The sequence below is a fragment of the Physella acuta genome, unplaced genomic scaffold (genome assembly GCF_028476545.2).
Source record: "Physella acuta isolate Inbredline_101_S28 unplaced genomic scaffold, ASM2847654v3 ptg000502l, whole genome shotgun sequence".
Taxonomy (NCBI): domain Eukaryota; kingdom Metazoa; phylum Mollusca; class Gastropoda; family Physidae; genus Physella; species Physella acuta.
The window spans coordinates 30,798-54,762 of record NW_026732021.1 but is presented as its reverse complement, the minus strand read 5'-3'; the positions used below and the strand labels follow the sequence as shown (position 1 = coordinate 54,762).

Sequence of the window (23,965 nt, the reverse complement as noted above, 5' to 3'; positions counted from 1 at the left end):
ACCTACACACACAAAAAAAACGGCGATAAAAAATATCAATATAGGTCAGTGAGCCCCGTGTCGTACCAGTGTGTAGCGCGGTTGGGGCCTGACTGGTCGCATTAAATGGTACCGTTCTCTGTGGTCTGAGGATTACTGGCTAAGTAGCTGACACGTTTCTCTCCCCGTTTGGTAAGTTATTTACAATGGTTATTTTTAGGGAAACGGAAGTCAGAATGGCATTTTTATTTTGATAATCCACAACTAAGTGAACTAAGTTTGACAGCCTTGAGTTGAGTTTAAAGATATTTAGCCTTGACCTTTTTAGCATATATAGGCGGAACAAATAACTACCATACAGTTGGAATACACAATACAACCGTGAAATGCGAGGCTAGGCCTATATGTTATTGATTATGGTGAATTTTACGAGCAACAATTATTTGTGCTATTTTTAGAATGTACTACTTGAGTGAGCGTAAACAGCAACCACGTGACATTGTTTACATTTTTTTAAAACTGGGAAATTGCGTGCTATGACCTCGTAGTTTCTCGCCCGAATGAAAACAATTTCTGTTTTCACTCCTCTGTGTGATAATCGTAATCTGTGTCACGTGATTTTGTCGTTGAAATTGTCAGATGCTAATGTGATGTGTGTTTGTAATGTGTATGTGATTTTATGGTGTGTTTTTGTGATGTGGTATGTGATAGTGTGAGTGAGTCGATGTGGAGTGTGTGATCGTTTGGTGTGTGTAGAATGATGTGGTGTGTTGTGGTGTGTGTGAGATAATGTGGTGTGTGATGGTAGGGCCAGTCTGCGAGCTCTTGACCATCTCACACAGCACTATGATTCTACTCCATCTGCCGCCATACGGCCTTGTGGATTAGACACATCCTCGATCTGACACGTTAGGTCAGCACACTGGTCAGCACACGTCTACACACAGCTTTAGTGCACAACACACAACCAACACGTCTTTACACGCTGCCCTAGTCCCCAACTCATTTCAACTATCTGAACACACCACACACAAGCCTCATGCACAGCTCTGCTAATCAATAAGGAAACTATTTGTGGATATGCTCTAGTTAACACACGTTCGTTTTGCCTTTCGTTGGGAACTGGTTGGTAAACTGCTGACAAAATCCTGGGGCAATTAACCGTGTGAACCACTTCAACACAGTAAACCCTTGTGTCACACATATGAGACAACACACCAGTACAGTAAACCCTTGTGTCACACATGACAACACATCAGTACAGTAAACCCTTGTGTCACACATGACAACACACCAGTACAGTAAACCCTTGTGTCACACATGTGAGACAACACACCAGTACAGTAAACCCTTGTGTCACACATGTTAGACAACACATCAGTACAGTAAACCCTTGTGTCACACATGACAACACACCAGTACAGTAAACCCTTGTGTCACACATGACAACACCAGTACAGTAAACCCTTGTGTCACACATGTGAGACAACACACCAGTACAGTAAACCCTTGTGACACACATGACAACACACCAGTACAGTAAACCCTTGTGTCACACATGTGAGACAACACACCAGTACAGTAAACCCTTGTGTCACACATGTTAGACAACACACCAGTACAGTAAACCCTTGTGTCACACATGACAACACACCAGTACAGTAAACCCTTGTGTCACACATGTGAGACAACACACCAGTACAGTAAACCCTTGTGTCACACATGACAACACACCAGTACAGTAAACCCTTGTGTCACACATGACAACACACCAGTACAGTAAACCCTTGTGTCACACATGACAACACACCAGTACAGTAAACCTTTGTGTCACACATGTGAGACAACACACCAGTACAGTAAACCCTTGTGTCACATTTGACAACACACCAGTACAGTAAACCCTTGTGTCACACATGACAACACACCAGTACAGTAAACCCTTGTGTCACACATGACAACACACCAGTACAGTAAACCCTTGTGTCACACATGTGAGACAACACACCAGTACAGTAAACCCTTGTGTCACACATATGAGACAACACACCAGTACAGTAAACCCTTGTGTCACACATGACAACACACCAGTACAGTAAACCCTTGTGTCACACATGACAACACACCAGTACAGTAAACCCTTGTGTCACACATGACAACACACCAGTACAGTAAACCCTTGTGTCACACATGACAACACACCAGTACAGTAAACCCTTGTGTCACATTTGACAACACACCAGTACAGTAAACCCTTGTGTCACACATGACAACACACCAGTACAGTAAACCCTTGTGTCACACATGACAACACACCAGTACAGTAAACCTTTGTGTCACACATATGAGACAACACACCAGTACAGTAAACCCTTGTGTCACGCATGACAACACACCAGTACAGTAAACCCTTGTGTCACACATGTGAGACAACACACCAGTACAGTAAACCCTTGTGTCACACATGACAACACACCAGTACAGTAAACCCTTGTGTCACACATGACAACACACCAGTACAGTAAACCCTTGTGTCACACATGACAACACACCAGTACAGTAAACCCATGTGTCACACATGACAACACACCAGTACAGTAAACCCTTGTGTCACACATGTGAGACAACACACCAGTACAGTAAACCCTTGTGTCACACATGACAACACACCAGTACAGTAAACCCTTGTGTCACACATGTGAGACAACACACCAGTACAGTAAACCCTTGTGTCACACATGTGAGACAACACACCAGTACAGTAAACCCTTGTGTCACATATGACAACACACCAGTACAGTAAACCCTTGTGTCACACATGTGAGACAACACACCAGTACAGTAAACCCTTGTGTCACACATGACAACACACCAGTACAGTAAACTCTTGTGTCACACATGACAACACACCAGTACAGTAAACCCTTGTGTCACACATGACAACACACCAGTACAGTAAACCCTTGTGTCACACATGTGAGACAACACACCAGTACAGTAAACCCTTGTGTCACACATGACAACACCAGTACAGTAAACCCTTGTGTCACACATGACAACACACCAGTACAGTAAACCCTTGTGTCACACATGACAACACACCAGTACAGTAAACCTTTGTGTCACACATGACAACACACCAGTACAGTAAACCCTTGTGACACACATGACAACACACCAGTACAGTAAACCCTTGTGTCACACATGACAACACACCAGTATAGTAAACCCTTGTGACACACATGACAACACACCAGTACAGTAAACCCTTGTGTCACACATATGAGACAACACACCAGTACAGTAAACCCTTGTGTCACACATGACAACACACCAGTACAGTAAACCCTTGTGTCACACATGTGAGACAACACACCAGTACAGTAAACCCTTGTGTCACACATGTGAGACAACACACCAGTACAGTAAACCCTTGTGTCACATATGACAACACACCAGTACAGTAAACCCTTGTGTCACAAATGACAACACACCAGTACAGTAAACCCTTGTGTCACACATGTGAGACACACCTATTACAGTGACAGATGTAATACTCCACTTAGCTTTACTCTAGCCGTTAGGATTATACAAAACGTGAAACGTAAAAATCTGCATAAAAAACGCAAAAACAGGAAACATTAATCTGGATTGTAATTTAAATTTCAAGATAAGTGGTAAACGCTAGTTTTACATATTAGTACGTGAAGTCGCTTATTGTTGTGTGTTGATTAGGAAAGGTTACTATTATCTATGTCCAATAACTAGACTATCAAACGTCACCGCCCACACTAAAATATGTCAAAATGTGACATCTGCAATATTCTGAAGACCCGTTAATTCACGGGACAAAATTTTACAATAAAATTCCTTGATAACTCCAGCCCGTTCAAATACATATTGTAGACCCTACTCAAAACTAGACAACTTGAATAAGCAATGGCGGTTGGGCATAGTGCTGACCACACTATCCCATCATATACCGAGGTCACACAAACAGGTGAACTCTAGTTTACTTGTTCCATGGACCGTCAGTTTCGAAAAGAGAACTTTCCTTTATTAATCTCCCCCCCCCCTCCCCCCCACTATTTTTAACTGATGAAAACATTGTTTTGACAGTACATTTAACGATTTTTTTAAATCGCTTTGTTGAGCTACTGTGTGCAAATACCAGATGTTTACGGTAAACCGTGAACATACAAACTTCCTGTATGTTTTTCACTGGTTTCACGACCAGAATTCTAATAGCCGTCACTAGAGTTACACACCAATTACTTGGTGAAAAAAAACATCAGCTTACGCATGTATTTGTTGGCCAAAGATTCTGTACGTAATTATCGATGGATGGTGCTCAGCTGAGGATTGAGGGAGAATTTGCGGTGCTGATAATAGAGGGAGAAATTGTGTTTAAGGGTTGTCCAGAAATGACGTCACACCCTAGTGCAAGCGGGTTTAGGGCTTTTGTGACATCAGTCAAAAAGGGTCAAAATAAGGGTTGGCACTACTGACATATGAGGGTTGGCACTACTGACATACGAGGGTTGGCACTACTGACATACGAGGGTTGGCACTACTGACATATGAGGGTTGGCACTACTGACATACGAGGGTTGGCACTACTGACATATGAGGGTTGGCACTACTGACATATGAGGGTTGGCACTACTGACATATGAGGGTTGGCACTACTGACATACGAGGGTTGGCACTACTGACATATGAGGGTTGGCACTACTGACATATGAGGGTTGGCACTACTGACATATGAGGGTTGGCAGTACTGAAACATGAGGGTTGGCACTACTGACATATGAGGGTTGGCACTACTGACATATGAGGGTTGGCACTACTGACACATGAGGGTTGGCACTACTGACATATGAGGGTTGGCACTACTGACATATGAGGGTTGGCACTACTGACATATGAGGGTTGGCACTACTGACATACGAGGGTTGGCACTACTGACATATGAGGGTTGGCACTACTGGCATATGAGGGTTGGCACTACTGACATATGAGGGTTGGCACTACTGACATATGAGGGTTGGCACTACTGACATATGAGGGTTGGCAGTACTGAAACATGAGGGTTGGCACTACTGACATATGAGGGTTGGCACTACTGACATATGAGGGTTGGCACTACTGACATATGAGGGTTGGCACTACTGACATACGAGGGTTGGCACTACTGACATATGAGGGTTGGCACTACTGGCATATGAGGGTTGGCACTACTGACATATGAGGGTTGGCACTACTGACATATGAGGGTTGGCACTACTGACACATGAGGGTTGGCACTACTGACACATGAGGGTTGGCACTACTGACACATGAGGGTTGGCACTACTGACACATGAGGGTTGGCACTACTGACATATGAGGGTTGGCACTACTGACATATGAGGGTTGGCACTACTGACATATGAGGGTTGGCAGTACTGACATATGAGGGTTGGCACTACTGACATATGAGGGTTGGCAGTACTGAAACATGAGGGTTGGCACTACTGACATATGAGGGTTGGCACTACTGACATATGAGGGTTGGCACTACTGACATATGAGGTAAAGACTACTAATACTTCATTCCGCTTACCACTGACATATGTAAGACTATCACTAAAACAACAAACGCTGACAGCAAACTGACCAGAGTTTCTTCCGGAACCCCCCCCCCCCCCGAACGTATATAGAAAATATACTTTTATCAGTGTCCGCCCCCACCCCCCGGAAAATTTAGTCCCCCCACGCCACCGGAGAAAAAATTCTGAAAGAAACACGGTGACACCGCCCACCATGAACAATACACTGCCGGACGTTTGACCACTCAGGTTAATTTTATAAACAGCCGTGCCAGTCGGATGCCAGACAGGTAATTAAATCTCGCAGGCATCGAGATCCAGGTCGGCGTTACGTGGTGTAATCGATTACTGCTAAGACAGGTGTTTGACGTTAGATAATAGAATATAATCGACTACTGCCATGACAGGGATATTCGACGTTAGATAATTGGATGTAATCGATTACAACTATGACAGGTGTATTTGACGTTAGATAATAGAATGTAATCGACTACTCTGGCACGAATATTTGTGTCGTGTTAGATGATAGAATGTAATCGACAACAACAATGACAGGAAGAACATTTGCCAGGTATCGATTCTGTCTGCGAAACATCCTGTCTTGTTTATATTGTGGTTGTGATAGAAAAGTGCTTCCCCTGGGGGTAGGGGTTGGAGGAGGGGGGGGGGGAGTGCAAATACGTCCTCTTTGGGGTTTGAGGGTGGGGGGAGGGGTAGAAGGGAGCTATGGAGAGATTATTATTTCATAACATTGGCCTATTTCCTGACAATGGAAACATCTCGTAGCAGAAGCCACACACATACACACATACACACACACACACACACGATGCAGACAGAAACCCCTGGCAGCCACCGATAAGTGAAAACAGACAATTCTAAGACAGCCACACTGGCCAACAGACAACCCTAAAAGACAGCCACACTGGCCAACAGACAACCCTAAAAGACAGCCACACTGGCCAACAGACAACCCTAAAAGACAGCCACACTGGCCAACAGACAACCCTAAAAGACAGCCACACTTGCCAACCGACAACTCTAAAAGACAGCCACACTGGCCAACAGACAACTCTAAAAGACAGCCACACTGGCCAACAGACAACCCTAAAAGACAGCCACACTGGCCAACAGACAACCCTAAAAGACAGCCACACTGGCCAACAGACAATCCTAAAAGACAGCCACACTGGCCAACAGACAACCCTAAAAGACAGCCACACTGGCCAACAGACAACCCTAAAAGACAGCCACACTGGCCAACAGACAACCCTAAAAGACAGCCACACTGGCCAACAGACAACCCTAAAAGACAGCCACACTGGCCAACAGACAACCCTAAAAGACAGCCACACTGGCCAACAGACAACCCTAAAAGACAGCCACACTGGCCAACAGACAACCCTAAAAGACAGCCACACTGGCCAACAGACAACCCTAAAACAAGACAGCCACACTGGCAACAGACAACCCTAAAAGACAGCCACACTGGCCAACAGACAACCCTAAACCAAGACAGCCACACTGGCAACAGACAACCCTGACAGACACTTCTGGCCAACAGACCAGTCCGGCCACACTGGCCAACTGACCAGCCCGGACTGACCTGGTTTGATCGTATCACAACAAATGTCGCGAGTACATGAGCTGAAATCACACAGGGACTGAACTCGTGTTCACTGAATCTCCCCATATCACTCACAACACGGCTGAGCTCTGCTCAAGTCAGTAGTTGTTTTCTCTGTCATTGGTGATACAACGTGTCTATAACGTGTAGGACTCAAAGCGTGCTACAGACAGGTGTTCAATTAGCCTACTAGATAAACACCTGTCACCACATTTTGTGCCACTATATATGTAGATGTATTATACTAAGGGGAAAACGAATGAGAACATGGGTAGGGGAATTCAGTGTGATGATTTTTACCTAGTATGCACAGAGATGATGTACAGAAAGTGACCCCCTGGACAGAATGACCCTCTTCTACGTTATGTCCGCCCGGGACATAATGACCCAGAGGCGTAGCTACCCCTCCCGGCGCCCGGGGATACTTTCAATTTTGCGCCCCCCCCCCCTATATTTTTCTTATATTTGTAATTTAAAAAAAAAACCCAGCTAAAATGAGCTTATTTTGGCACCCCTAGGGTCGACGCCCGGGGACATATGTACCCCCCCGTCGCTACGCCTCTGTAATGACCCCTGGATAACGACCCCAGGACAGGAAGTCTACCTATGCTTGATGACCCCTGGAAGGAATGAACCTATTGCATAATCGCCCCCCCCCTCCCCCTCATTGTAAAATGAACCATGCAAGTAGAACGTCCCATCCTTTTCTGATGGGTACCTGACTCTAGTAGGGGATAGTAAAGGCGGCTTCAGATCAACTCTACCTCCTCTGTCCATACACCGTCTGGTCTGAAAAGTCGCTACATCTGACCCCATGTTCTCTCTGAGCTGCGCGGTTGCGCGGCCGCGCAGTAGTTCTGAACCCGCGCAGTCATTTTGTAAAATACAAATACCCTTGTATAAACCTTTTAGAACATCGCGCACACACAAATACACGTTGCACACTAGCTTTTCCCCCTTAGAGGAGCTGTTGCATCTGACCCCCTGAAGACGTGCTAACGCTCGGACTGTCCAGTTGACTAGTCAGGCCCCAGCTACCTGTCTTAGTACTTAAATCTCCTTGACCTTGACTTACTCACGTACTGCTCCCACCGCTATCAGCCAGTCACGTGACTACAGCACCCTGACACGTCAGCCCATGGCCTAACACGTACCGGACACGTCAAGTGCCACTAGACAGGCTGGACTCTGACCACTGCTGTGTTACCGTCCACAATCTGCTGTCCCCGTTTATCACAGTCGGCTTTAATCAAACGGGCACTGTTTACTCTTTAACCCAGGTTATGATGTTTTGCGTAATTTTAATTTCATGTTATCTTAGTGACCCCCTCCCCCTACCCCCCTCATTTTTTTTTTCATCGCCCTAATCATTTCATATTTCTATTGAACATTTCAGGCCGTGGCCAGGATTTCTCTGACGTTAGCGAAAATTATTTTTCTGTCCTGGCCTGTTTTGCAACCTGGCACATCCACTAGCGAAGGAGGGGGCGCGGGCTCCTGTCGGCCCGCCACTCCCGCCCCACGCACAGCTGACTGGCCCCAGTGCTATCGAATTGAGCGAGTGTGAGAGCGACGAGGGAAATCGGTTACCTGCCTCTTGTCTCGCCAACGGAAGTAGCAAAACTAACAACAACCGAATCGAAGCAGACGACCGCTTGGAGAGTAACTCACACACTATACCAGGCGTGGAGCACGTATTTTTCGAGAAGGAGTTAGAAAAAATGGAGCACCAGAGCCCGCAGACTCACATAGTGGTACTAGCCGTTGATAACAGTGTGCCCAGTGATCTTGCTTTCCAGTGTGAGTACACGTTTATTTGTTTAATGGCGGACTTTCTAAATTCTCCTTTCTAAAATAAATTTAAATTGATTTAATAATAAATTTTCGGAAAATGTTTGTCAGTTTGTCAGCTTGCTTAGTATGTAATAATATGTAATGTGGTAATATTAGTTTGTTAGTCAGTGTGTATGAACATAGATCTACAATAATTTAGATAACTAGTTGTATACAGTATACACTAAGACTAGATTTATACTAAACTTGTGTAGTGTACTCTTGATATTGTAGGCCCTATTCACTATTCCGATTCTAAATGCTACATCTAGATCTAGAATCCATATTTTTATCGATAAACTTTAAAAAAAAAAGCATGTAAAACACCCACACAGTTCTTAGTATGATTAGTCACATCATCGCCCAATTTAACTACAATATTATTTACACACGCAAATACACTGACACGGTCTGAGTGTTACGTGAGTGGCCTTGAACTTTGAACTTCCGGTAAACAGCGTGTGTTATTAAATTATTCAGTGTGAAAGTTTGCAGCCCCCGCCTTTTGCTTTTTTTCTCTATCGATTGCATGAGTTCTGTCACAACTTGCTCCCGACACGGTGTCTGATGCTGGAGGAGGGGGGGGGGGGGGTAAAGGGGTGGGAGGAATGTTGCACGCGATCGCTAGAAACCCGAACTGGGGAGCAGTCAGCCACAATAACACATCGATAGCTGGGTGTGTTCGTGTCGTTCTGCCTACACGTCTGTAGCCCACTACACGGGGTAGCTTCTTTACACTTCCTTAGCGTCCGCGTTAAACTGGTTACTTCTGTTTCACGACTTTTTAAAAAGTGTAGACGCCTTTCTAAGTGTTGTCTTGTGTGAAATCCGCTAATCAATATCACCAAGTGAGGTCACTCACCCGCGCTGACGGCTATACAAGTGTCAGGGTTTAACTGACGGGTTGGCGATCTGTGACTGACTGGGGTTGGCAGTCTGTGACTGACTGGTTATCAGGATTTACTTGGTCTCTTAAAGTGGTTTAGCAAGTTTACCTACCTGCCATTGAATACGTTGTACCATCAACTGTTTGCAACTTCCGAAAAGATTTCTGCGCCAAAGTTAGCTATGTCACCACGGTGATTTTATACAGGTCAATATTTGCCTCATTTGTCATGAATGTCATGGTCATAAGGGGCCGCGTCAACAAATGGTCCGCGTAGTTCTGATGAAGCGAGGGTATTGAACGTCTGGCCCGAGGGTATTAAACGTTAGCCCCGAGGGTATTGAACGTTAGCCCCGAGGGTATTGAACGTCAGCCCCGAGGGTATTGAACGTCAGCCCCGAGGGTATTGAACGTCAGGCCCGAGGGTATTGAACGTCTGCCCCGAGGGTACTTATTGAACGTCAGGCCCGAGGGTATTGAACGTCAGCCCCGAGGGTACTTATTGAACGTCAGCCCGAGGGTACTTATTGAACGTCAGGCCCGAGGGTATTGAACGTCTGCCCCGAGGGTATTGAACGTCAGGCCCGAGGGTATTGAACGTCTGCCCCGAGGGTATTGAACGTCTGCCCCGAGGGTATTGAACGTTAGCCCCGAGGGTATTGCATTCCATGTCAGGCCGTTACCATAGACGTGGAACTGCTCACCCGCACAACACAGCAATAGACCCGTGCTGATAGGTGAAACGCATTACCTGTGTATACCAGTGTAACATCGGGTAACGGGGAGAGGTGTCAATACAAATATAATGGACAATTGTAATCGTGTTAAAGCTCCTTGGGTATAAAAGGGAGGGGGGGGGAGATACCAGTTCCATTAAAAAAACATTGAATGGTACTTGCCAGGCTAACATTCTTGCATGAATTTCATAAGCTCCTTATCAAAGTACGTTTTAAGGTTTTCGTTAGGCTGAAAGCCGTTTTAGTTTTAGAACATGGTAAACCACTGTATAGTGATATTACTCTCTAGATAATGTTATAATAACTCCCAGTGAATAAGGATTCAAACTACGCATAGGAAAGTAATGTAGACATATTCGCGTAAAGAATCTGGATCTTGCTTAAAACAAACAGTGCTTTGTTGTCATTATCTACCTTTGCTTCTGAGGTTGTTAACATGTGTACAGCTCGATGTTTGTGGGATAACGGGACATTTATGTGAAGTGTTATGTGTGGGGGAGGTGTGGGCAGTGTTGTGTGGTGGGAGGTGTGGGCAGTGTTGTGTGGTGGGAGGTGTGGGCAGTGTGGTGTGGTGGGAGGTGTGTGTGTGAAATGTTGGATGTTCTGTAGCTTGCGTGGATCAGTTGTAGAACATCCAGAGCCTGCTGAGACCGGAGATGTTCCATAGAACAGATGAAAGATATACACGTCAGCTTATTGTCAGCTTACACGGGATGATGGAGGGCTCAGAGCTAGACTCACGCTGGTCGTCTATCTAGACTTTCTGCTGCGGTCATTTGTGGTCTAAGTTTATATGTTCTGCTGTGGTCATTTGTGGTAGTGTAAGTTTATACGTTCTGCTGCGGTCATTTGTGGTCTAAGTTTATATGTTCTGCTGTGGTCATTTGTGGTAGTGTAAGTTTATACGTTCTGCTGCGGTCATTTGTGGTAGTGTAGGTTTATACGTTCTGCTGCGGTCATTTGTTTGTGGTAGTGTAGGTTTATACGTTCTGCTGCGGTCATTTGTGGTAGTGTAAGTTTATACGTTCTGCTGCGGTCATTTGTTTGTGGTAGTGTAGGTTTATAATGTCTGCTGCGGTCATTTGTGTTAGTGTAAGTTTATACGTTCTGCTGCGGTCATTTGTTTGTGGTAGTGTAGGTTTATAATGACTGCTGCGGTCATTTGTGGTAGTGTAGGTTAATACGTTCTGCTGCGGTCATTTGTTTGTGGTAGTGTAGGTTTATACGCTCTGCTGCGGTCATTTGTGGTAGTGTAGGTTAATACGTTCTGCTGCGGTCATTTGTTTGTGGTAGTGTAGGTTTATACGTTCTGCTGTGGTCATTTGTGTGTGTAGGTTTATACGTTCTGCTGCGGTCATTTGTGGTAGTGTAGGTTTATACTTTCTGCTGCGGTCATTTGTGGTTGTGTAGGTTTATACGTTCTGCTGCGGTCATTTGTGGTAGTGTAGGTTTATACGTTCTGCTGTGGTCATTTGTGTGTGTAGGTTTATACGTTCTGCTGCGGTCATTTGTGGTAGTGTAGGTTTATACGTTCTGCTGCGGTCATTTGTGGTAGTGTAGGTTTATACGTTCTGCTGTGGTCATTTGTGTGTGTAGGTTTATACGTTCTGCTGCGGTCATTTGTGGTAGTGTAGGTTTATACTTTCTGCTGCGGTCATTTGTGGTAGTGTAGGTTTATACGTTCTGCTGCGGTCATTTGTGGTAGTGTAGGTTTATACGTTCTGCTGTGGTCATTTGTGTGTTTAGGTTTATGCGTTCTGCTGTGGTCATTTGTTTGTGGTAGTGTAGGTTTATACGTTCTGCTGTGGTCATTTGTGTGTATAGGTTTATACGTTCTGCTGCGGTCATTTGTGGTAGTGTAGGTTTATACGTTCTGCTGTGGTCATTTGTGTGTGTAGGTTTATGCGTTCTGCTGTGGTCATTTGTTTGTGGTAGTGTAGGTTTATACGTTCTGCTGTGGTCATTTGTGTGTGTAGGTTTATACGTTCTGCTGTGGTCATTTGTGTGTGTAGGTTTATACGTTCTGCTGCGGTCATTTGTGGTAGTATAGGTTTATACTTTCTGCTGCGGTCATTTGTGGTAATGTAGGTTTATACGTTCTGCTGCGGTCATTTGTGGTAGTGTAGGTTTATGCTTTTGCTGCGGTCATTTGTTGTAGTGCAAGTCTATACTTGTGCTGTCATTTGTGATAAAGTTGATACTTTCTGCTGCGGTTATATATGTGGTAGTTCAGCTTTGGTTTCTTACACTCGATACTGTCATCTGGTCTGAATGTTTTGTAACATGGCCACGGCTCAGCTAGGCTTCTGATATTATCGAGGGCGTGTAAAAAAAATGAAACCTTGCTAGTAACGTTAAGAAGCACGGGTACAAGGGGAGGGGAGGCGCTGAGTTTTGATTGACACATCTAGACCAGACGAGGGAAGTTGACATTTTTTTTCTCTGAACATTTTTGTTGTTGCCATGCTGGAAAACTAAACGGTGTGAACGGTTGCCATGGAAACCGTGTAAAATGGGCAGGTAATGACAGGCCAGAGTGCCGGTTGTTGAGAAATGTCGCTGATATTAGGATCGTTATAATGGGTGGGGGGGGGGGGGGGTGCAGAGGTTTTTGTATTGATTAAAATGTGCCGTGTATAGCTCGAGGTGTAAGCTTAGATCACATTTAGATTAACGGCTCAAGATTTAGGTGAACGTCTGCCAATGCCCCTAGGTCTCGTCTGCCGATATTTACATTGAAACTTTACATTAACACCGGCAAATAACCTAGAAATAAAAAATGTGGCCATTCTGTGTTACCAATTGGGGGAAAAAGTCTCGCTATAAAAAGTACTTATTCAAGAACTAAAATTCTACAGACCAGACGAAGTAGAGTCGATGTGTTTCTTGACCTCGGCATATGGTGTGGTCAGCACTTCACACAGCCGCCTTTCGCTTCCCTAACATGTAACATCACAGGTAGAGCTGGGTGGACTCAGCGACATCCTTACAGTCTCGAGTCTGTACCGAGATCCGAACTCTAGCCCTTCTGACTAGTGGTAAGACTACGAGGATGTCGGTAAATGGATGTGGTTGATGGGTACCCATCCCCGCCCCTACCGACACACCCACAGCAGTGGAATGTACCATGGACAACAGACATTTATGTACTGAAGTGCACTAGATGATGTATATAACACTAGATGTGTATAACAATTGAGTGCACTATATGTGTATAACAATTTAGTGTACTATATGTGTATAACAATTAAGTGCACTAGTTGTGTATAAGAATTTAGTGCAAGTCAGTGGTGTTAAACACCCTACACCCACGCATCAATAAATGGTGAAATATTCCGCAGAAATGAAAATAAATGTGTCCGTTCTAAAAACATTTTCTTACTACTGCAGCACGATATACATGCCATTGCAAATGGTGCGGTTATCAATGGTTTCATTCATCCAACAAAACTCATTTGGAGGTAGTTGGGTGGGGTGGGTGTGGGGGTGATCCCAACATCGATTTTATACAGCTGGACTGTGTTTATCTGATCCTGGGGAGTAGGGGAGTTTCTGTACTACACAGGGACTTATTGTTTGTGACACATGTTTGTGAAAGGCGAAAATCGTCGAAGAGTTATCTCCACATGATGTATAGGACTCTTTATTGTTGGGGGAGAATCGAACCCGCTGTTGCAAAGGTCGGCAAACTTTATTTTTAGTAACAGCTATTCTGCTGATATAGAATATTTGTTGTTTGATGAAATAAGCGCTGTTAAATGTTAGCATATAGCCAATTAGAAACCGTGGTGCTATTTTTAAAAAAAAACCCATTTTTACGAGATCTTCAGCTGTCTGTGTACTTGTAAGTTCGGCTGATGTGGTTAGACAAGATTCCACGAGTACTGAAAGTATCGGCAGCTTGCCGTGTGCTTGTTTACAATAGTTTTCTCTCTTGTGCGACTCGTTCACAAGTAGATAGCTTCGGTGTTGTAGGTGTGCCCTTCCTGCGGGAACTGGTGTGGTGTGTATTTGGTGTGCAGACTTTGATGTCGTGTAAATATGTAATTTTAGGGGAAGCGTCGTGCAGGCTTAAGTGTTGGTAGTGTTAGTGTGTACGAGATGAGTTCAGTGTATTAGGTGTGAAGTTTATGACTGCTGGTGATGTGCCCATATGTGTATTGGCAGCGTGCGTGTGTAGCATGTGTGTGCTGTGATACTAGAGTTGAGATGGGATATGAAAATGTAAACAGAAGTTTGTCGTCATTGTTGTCCATGTTCACCGCTGTAACGTCATAGTAATGGACAAATGTTGTCATAGAGTGGCGCATGGACTGTTCGTAAAGTGGCCAATAGCTACGTATACTACATATTGTATTGCTGACCACTTGACCAGTCCATATTGATATTGTATTGTTGACCAGTTGACCAGTCCATATTGATATTGTATTGTTGACCACTTGACCAGGACCAGTCCATATTGGTATTGTATTGTTGACCACTTGACCAGGACCAGTCCATATTGGTATTGTATTGTTGACCACTTGACCAGGACCAGTCCATATTGGTATTGTATTGTTGACCACTTGACCAGGACCAGTCCATATTGGTATTGTATTGCTGACCACTTGACCAGTCCATATTGATATTATATTGATGACTACTTGACCAGGACCAGTCCATATTGATATTGTATTGCTGACATATTGATATTGTATTGCTGACATATTGATATTGTATTGCTGACATATTGATATTGTATTGCTGACATATTGATATTGTATTGCTGACATATTGATATTGTATTGCTGACATATTGATATTGTATTGCTGACATATTGATATTGTATTGCTGACATATTGATATTGTATTGCTGACATATTGATATTGTATTGCTGACCACTTGACCAGCTCATATTGATATTGTATTGTTGACCACTTGACCAGTCCATATTGATATTGTATTGCTGACCACTTGACCAGTCCATTGGTATTGTATTGATAACTTGACCAGGCCCAGTTCTTGTTGATATTGTATTGTTGAATACTTGACAAAAGGTTGAAACTATTATTGCGCCTGTGGCTAACATTTTTTCAGACGCATAAGATCAATCAATAACAAAGGCTGAAGTAAACACGTGCTGTAGTAATTAAACCATAATCAATATGGCCAAAGAGCGGGTAACTGAAGTTTGAACAGAGTTACGGTCCCTAGATAATGGTTTACTTAACCTGAAGGACAGCATCCACCAGACCTTGTCTCATTAGTGATACATTGTCGTTTATAGCGAGGAACTGACTTGTTCAGGGACATAGCAAATTGACGTTTAGGTGAAGCCTGGTATTTTACTGTAGTGTGAACGGCTTGTTCGTAGTGTTGGCCCACTCTAGGCAGTGTAGGCCCACTGTAGGCAGTGTAGGCCCACTGTAGGTAGTGTAGGCCCACTGTAGGTACTGTAGGCCCACTGTAGGTAGTGTAGGCCCACTGTAGGTAGTGTAGGCCCACTGTAGGTAGTGTAGGCCCACTGTAGGTAGTGTAGGCCCACTGTAGGTAGTGTAGGCCCACTGTAGGTAGTGTAGGCCCACTGTAGGTAGTGTAGGCCCACTGTAGGTACTGTAGGCCCACTGTAGGTAGTGTAGGCCCACTGTAGGTACTGTAGGCCCACTGTAGGTACTGTAGGCCCACTGTAGGTAGTGTAGGCCCACTGTAGGTTGTGTAGGCCCACTGTTCACCAGATAGTTGGCTAATGCAAGGATCAACCCCCGCCCCCCCCCCCCCTATGGACCCCTAAAAATCCTACCTACGCAACTGAAGCTTATAATGATATAATCCACTTAGTAAGCCGCAGTATAAGCTAGATGAATCTTTTTTATAAGGCATTATTTTAAAACTATTGTCAAGTATTGTTGCTACTGAAATATTTTAAAATTACTTGAAATGAAATACGAATTAGGTTTTTTTTTTCGGCTGAAACATACCTTGTGTAAAACTGCTTGCTGCTATTTATATCTAGATCTATTTCTTGTATTTACTTATGTCTGCCTAAGATTATGAATTTCGATTTGAAGAGGAAATGTGTTGAAAGTTTGACATGTTTACATTAACCGAACAAGATAAGACGTAATATCTTCCATGTGAGCCAAGATGGCAAGCGGGTAGACGTGGGCACACTGGTCCAAGTCTAAATAAAGTTTACACACAAAATTTCAATTGAAAGAAAATTAGGATTATTATTTCTAATCTAATTTTATTTTTATCTTTAAATATTTCGGTTACTATTTCTTATCTAATTTTTCAATTAAATTTAACCTAAATAAATATCCGCAAGTTGATTAAAACATAGTTTTAAAATCTCAAACATTGATTTTTAGAAAATTCAAATGCACTACCCTTTAAAAGTCTGATCACGTCTTTAAAAGCTCTTTAAAAAAATTCGCAAGACCGTTAGATCCTGAGAAACCATCGATAAAAATGATAGCAATCAAAATGTAATGTAAACATCTGTGGTTAACTCCCCTCCCCACTAGCTGGATCTACTAGAGCCGCCCTGATGGAATTTTTTTTTTCAGTGTAACGATCCTCAGCTACCCGATGAGGTATTGACCCTATCCCACTGACACATTATCTTGACCATGACCCGTTGCTCGACCCCATCCAACGGGCCCATTACCTTGACCCTACCCAACTGACCCGTTATCTTGACCCCATCCAACGGGCCCATTACCTTGACCCTACCCAACTGACCCGTTATCTTGACCCCATCCAACGGGCCCATTACCTTGACCCTACCCAACTGACCCGTTATCTTGACCCCATCCAACGGGCCCATTACCTTGACCCTACCCAACTGACCCGTTATCTTGACCCCATCCAACGGGCCCATTACCTTGACCCTACCCAACTGACCCGTTATCTTGACCCCATCCAACGGGCCCATTACCTTGACCCTACCCAACTGACCCGTTATCTTGACCCCATCCAACGGGCCCATTACCTTGACCCTACCCAACTGACCCGTTATCTTGACCCCATCCAACGGGCCCATTACCTTGACCCTACCCAACTGACCCGTTATCTTGACCCCATCCAACGGACCCATTACCTTGACCCTACCCAACTGACCCGTTATCTTGACCCCATCCAACGGGCCCATTACCTTGACCCTACCCAACTGACCCGTTATCTTGACCCCATCCAACGGGCCCATTACCTTGACCCTACCCAACTGACCCGTTATCTTGACCCCATCCAACGGGCCCATTACCTTGACCCTACCCAACTGACCCGTTATCTTGACCCCATCCAACGGGCCCATTACCTTGACCCTACCCAACTGACCCGTTATCTTGACCCCATCCAACGGGCCCATTACCTTGACCCTAAGCCACTCGCCCACTGTATCCTGACCGGAGCTACTGCCCTTTATTCCCATCCCACCCAAGGCAGGTAACTCCTGCCACGAAGACCCCTCGAGTATTGATACGGCGTCCTGGTTGGTGTGTCACTGTGACCTATGTGGTCCTAGACGATGCCGGGTTGTCAGTTTGTTCAGACAACGCGATCTCGCGAGGTTTGCTTGGCCCGGGATAAAGAGTGAGATACGTGACGTAGCTTGCGTGATCGCGGATATTTTCAGAACTCATTAAAAACGTTAACTGCTGGAACAGTCACATTTGCTAATTTTAATGGATGTGCCGCTTTGTTACTAGATCTAAATACAAGAGCAAACCTTTTTAAAAACAATTTGCGGCAGGAAGATACAAGAGCTTGTTCTTTGCCAAATGTTAAAAATAACTTGTTATTAGTTGCATCTTCTGCTTATTACAGCTGGGTTTTGTATCATGGGTTTATCCCCTGACGTTTTTCTCCCGGGTGGGGGGGGGGGGGGGGGGTCGGACGGGTCGGACGCTAGTTGAGTATATTTTTTTTTAGCCCGAGGAGGTAAACGTGCTCCGGGGGAGGGGAAGCACTCCTACCCCCCTTCCCCCACCCCGATGAATTGCCTGAAAGAAACTGGCACTAGATCGTAGAGCGACCAGTGTTATGGGCATGATCTGTTTCAGACATTTAGGCCCGTCTATTTGCGACTCGTTGATTCATCATATCAAAATACAACAGGACGATTTACACTCTTGATCTGTGGGGTTGACTTGTTTTTATCAGTTCAAATTAATTAGATTCTGCTGACATTCACAGCTGCGCTTATTGCTAACTTTCACAGCTATGCTTACAGTGGATTGTGACATTCACAGCTATAGCTCCACCAGATATAAAGCACAGCCGACAGCTATAGATGTAACTGATATAGTAACTGACACCTTTTTGTAGATCTTCTGTGTATGTAGCTGGCTATGTGGTTGAGTGTTTGTATGTGTGTGTAGCTGTGTGTGTAGCTGTGTGTGTAGCTGTGTGTGTGTAGCTGTGTGTGTGTAGCTGTGTGTGTGTAGCTGTGTGTGTGTAGCTGTGTGTGTGTAGCTGTGTGTGTAGCTGTGTGTGTGTAGCTGTGTGTGTGTAGCTGTGTGTGTGTAGCTGTGTGTGTGTAGCTGTGTGTGTGTAGCTGTGTGTGTGTAGCTGTGTGTGTGTAGCTGTGTGTGTAGCTGTGTGTGTAGCTGTGTGTGTAGCTGTGTGTGTGTGTGTAGCTGTGTGTGTGTGTAGCTGTGTGTGTGTGTGTAGCTGTGTGTGTGTGTGTGTAGCTGTGTGTGTGTGTGTAGCTGTGTGTGTAGCTGTGTGTGTAGCTGTGTGTGTGTGTGTAGCTGTGTGTGTGTGTGTAGCTGTGTGTGTGTAGCTGTGTGTGTGTGTGTAGCTGTGTGTGTGTGTGTAGCTGTGTGTGTAGCTGTGTGTGTGTAGCTGTGTGTGTGTAGCTGTGTGTGTGTAGCTGTGTGTGTAGCTGTGTGTGTGTAGCTGTGTGTGTGTAGCTGTGTGTGTGTGTGTAGCTGTGTGTGTGTAGCTGTGTGTGTGTAGCTGTGTGTGTGTAGGTGTGTGTGTAGCTGTGTGTGTGTAGCTGTGTGTGTGTAGCTGTGTGTGTGTAGCTGTGTGTGTGTAGCTGTGTGTGTGTAGCTGTGTGTGTGTAGCTGTGTGTGTGTAGCTGTGTGTGTAGCTGTGTGTGTGTAGCTGTGTGTGTGTAGCTGTGTGTGTGTAGCTGTGTGTGTGTAGCTGACGATGCTTGAATATTTGCAACTTTAGCTGTCCATTACCTTTTATGCAAGCAGATCTACATACATCTAAATGCATGCGTGGCTTTCAGGAGAAAATCCTACATTTACATTTCTATCTTTAAACTAGTTATAAGAAGCGAACAAGATATTAAGCAAAAGGTTAACTTTGCATATCATGTTTTTCAAGAGTGTTTTTATTTTTAAAATTTAGAGGATAATTTTTTTTCTTTTTAACAAATTCTAACAGTGCTGCAGTAGGGATATCAGGGCATTATGTTGGCAGAAGTGAATTTTGTGTTAAAAGTCTGTGATTCTAGTTTGTGAATTCTATCCCCAGTCTATGTGGACAACGTGAGCAGACCTGGCTACCAACTCCACCTGGTTCACCACTCCAACTACTGGGGAAATTTTGAGCCTATGGATGGTGGTAAGTCCTCAGGTGATACGGTGTGCTTTGTATGTCTTGCATGTGGCTTTTATACATATTTATGCTTGCTTGTAACTGAATAATTATTTTCTTCAAATTGTGAGTTTTTTTGCCTAAATACTTACATTTATAAGAGATTTTCATGCTTAAAATTTAAGTTAAATTTATACAATCTTGAGTTCAATTTTGCTTCGATTAAAAAATCTGTACTGTAGCTCTATAGTAAAACTTTAATGTTATCTTTAGACCAGCTAAAATTTATATCAATATTGTGTTCCTATAGTAAAACTTAAGATCATTAATTGGAAGTCTATAATCAGACAAAAATCTGTTTTTCCAGGTCCCAGCCCTAAACATTGCCAGGAACTGATGGCTAAAGAAGAAAGTAAAGTCAAAGAAATAGAACAGAAATACAGAAAATTGATGACAGATAACAATGTAAGATTTAATCTGCTACCCTTGATGCCATCTTTTTGTTTGTCTAAACTAAATCATTTGGGTTCAGGTAATTGTAGTTTACCTGAGAGATCAGTCTTTACTGTGAAACCTGTAAACTTTAAAGTAACTGTCAACCACTTATTGCACATAACTAAAGGTGATATTACATTCGGTGGGAGAGGCTTCATTTGTAGATTTTAAACCAAGGGAAGTAAAATGGAAATAGTTTTATCAGGGGATATAACTCGTGAAATTGAAAGCTGTATTTTAATGCTTGGCTCATTTTGATACACATTTTAAATTAGTAATTTCTAAAGTGAAGTAATGAAACAAAAATGACTATAATTGTGTTTGTTGTTATCAATTCTTTATTTTTTTTTCATTTGCAAAATTTGTTCTATTTTTATTTCATAAATGTAGCTATTTGTTTTTTCTTTTTGCATTGAAGCTTTCAGTATGCTTGATTCATGTTCTGTCCTGTCTTTGTCTATGAAAAATGAAAATTAAAAAAATAAATGTTTAAAAATGTCTGTTTACATCATCAGTCATGGGTTGAAACTTGCCAGTAAAATATCAATTACTTACTGATTTATTTCAAATTTGAAATGTAATCCAAGTCTTATGATATAAACTTTGACTTGTTTAATTAGGTATTTAATACACTAAGAAGAAAATAAAATGATTTTTTAATGTTTAGTAATGCACCACTATTTAAATAACAAAAAGAAAAGCATGGGCATATATAATTATGGTTATTAAAATTGTTAGGAATCCACTTTTTATTTTTATTTAAGTAGTGGTGCATTATTGTTCTGAAAGAAAATCTTATTTTTTTCTTTTTAGTGCATATTCATTGTAAGATTGCTCATTTTAAAAAGATAATGTCATATATTAGTTTATTTCTATATTAAAATCTAACTTCTTTACAGATTGATGGTGATTTTATTATTTTAAGAGGAAAGGATGCATGGCATGATATAATTCAATACCAGGTGAGCAGTTACTTACAAGATACACAAGGCTTTAGATTGGCTGTTTAATTTTGATGTAGATTACAACTAACAGCTCTTTGATAATCGTATTCTTAACGATAAAACTGTCAAATTTTGCTCTCCAGATCATCATATTAAGAGGTTGTGGTAAAGCTTAGTTATAAAACTTAACATAAAATTACAATTTTCTTTTCAGGAAAAAGTCAATGGCATAATGATTGTGATGGGCACAAGAGGGCAGAACACCTTGAGGCGGACATTTATGGGCAGTGTCAGCGACAGCGTTGTCCACCACGCGTCATGTCCTGTCTTGGTCTGCTGCCATCCCAAGAACTAAAAACAAAAAATTTCACACAACTTTGACACCTATTTGCATTTCTTTGTTTTTTGCTTTTGTTCAACAGTGAAAAACATTAGTGTTATTTAATTTTTTATATGTACTTCTCATGTCTAATATGATTTGTCATTGCAGCACAATTTGTTTGTGTACATCCATTGTGAAGCTTAGTTTTGTCTATCTTTGTGGTTGCTGTAGTGTAAGATACTTTGTTTTGGAAACTGGATGTAGATATTTAGCTTTGTTCCTAACTGCTCAATGGTGAAACTCAACTTGCAAACAACTCATGACAAGTGATTTCATTTTTTCAGCATGTTATTTGTTTCATTTTTTTCAGATTTTTCATTTTTGTCAACTTATAAGATATTTAAATGGTCACTTCTGTTATTTATTATGAAATTCTGTGCTCTCATAAAAAACAAAGTGAAAGTGTCATTTTGTTTTCTAATTGTTAAATGATGTAGAAATTTAATTACTTACAATTTTTACTTCATCTAAAGTAAACTGAAATGTTGGCGTAGTGAAGATGGAATATTGGGAATGATGGTACTGTTCTGGGTGTGAGAAAACTTGTATTTTCCCGGTATTAAAGTTTTGTCAACTGGAAACTGATATGAGACAATCCTGATCTAGATGAGATTGGTGATTGTTCTAGTTACAGAGTCAATGTGTGTAGCTACTGGGCACCTAAACACGTGCTGGCTGCCTGCACAATCATTGTGTGCTCACTAGAAACTTACTCATGTTTTCCACTAAAGGTCTGGAAGAAAGAGCTTTGTGTTGATAAATGACCACTTCCTTCAAATGTATTTACTAAACATCACATGAAAATATTGTTACATATCCCAATTTTTTTTTTTAAGTAAAGATATATTTCAGTTTTATGAGTTTGTAGTTGAATATTTTTAACCATTTTAGACACCAGTTCCATTATGGTTACACATTCCTTATGTTTAAGATGATCCAAAATTGTTAGTCAGCATACTGGTATGTGATTAGTTTGTGGATTAGAACAAACTTTGTACGTGGCAGAGCATGTTTAAATAATGCCTGTTAAATTCCACTACAAATGTAGCTTTTTCAGTCATGTCTTTTAGATTGTTAGCTTAAGTTAGCAGTATGGAAACTGATCATAGATTTGATAAGCAACAGGCTGAAACCACTCAACCCATTTGGAAGTATTGGCAGTGCCAGGCAAACCACACCTGCCAGGAAATCCAAAGTGGTTGAGTTCACTGAATGAATGTGCAATCTTTTTAAATTAAATTGAATCATTTCATTCTCGGACTTCTGTCAACTCCGTTAATATTTTGATAAACAATAAACTTATTTTTTAATTTCAGCTCATTCATTGTTTTCAAAACATAATTTTATAACTCTTGTGACTTGTAAGTAGAGTACTCAAAAATGTATGACTTACTCTGAAACAATGCTAAAATGAAGACAGTTTCAACTTGCAGATTGTAATATTTTAAATGACATTTTAATTTCAAAACTTTGCAGCTAATTTCTCTCATTTTACCGATACAGTTGTTTTCCTGAAGGTTTTAACATGTTTAGAAATCAGAACCTTCTAGGAATAAAGAACAATAAAATAACCATAATAAATAAATAAAAGAATCCTACCATTAGTGGGCCTAATACAAATGTACATTCTACGTGTGCAGGGCCGGCGCTACCTATAAGGCGAACTAGGCGGTCGCCTAGGGCGCTGTCCGTAGGGGGGGGGGGCGCCAAAATGGGTTGGAAAAAGAAATTGAAAGTTTGAGTGGGGAGTGCAAATCGAAAGTTTGAGGGGGGGGTCCAAATCGAAAATTCGGGCGCCGGGAAGGTTCGCTACGCCTCTGATAATACGGGGGCACGAAAAAAATTGTGGGGAGGGGGGCGCTTTTAATAAGTTTTGCCTAGGGCGCTAAATAACCTGGCGCCGGCACTGTACGTGTGGTGGAAGTTTGTGAAGAAACTAACCCAGGATGGAGAAC

The 23,965-nt window shown here is 42.6% G+C and overlaps 1 protein-coding gene across 3 annotated transcripts; it reads left to right on the top strand.

Annotated features, from left to right (window-relative positions):
- Positions 1-27: 27 nt before the first annotated feature.
- Positions 28-23,325, top strand: LOC131944664 (uncharacterized). Of its 3 annotated transcripts, none has more exons than XM_059305434.1 (6): positions 28-171; positions 8,594-8,997; positions 20,127-20,228; positions 20,557-20,654; positions 21,584-21,646; positions 21,843-23,325. In XM_059305434.1, exons 2-6 carry the CDS (start codon positions 8,919-8,921, stop codon positions 21,981-21,983), a joined length of 483 nt encoding a protein of 160 aa, XP_059161417.1. In that variant the 5' UTR covers positions 28-171; positions 8,594-8,918; the 3' UTR covers positions 21,984-23,325. The 3 variants fall into 3 exon arrangements, with proteins under 3 accessions (XP_059161417.1, XP_059161419.1, XP_059161418.1); XM_059305436.1 differs by having other exon boundaries at positions 29-171; positions 20,127-20,216; XM_059305435.1 differs by lacking the exon at positions 28-171 and adding an exon at positions 8,396-8,477.
- Positions 23,326-23,965: the final 640 nt, after the last annotated feature.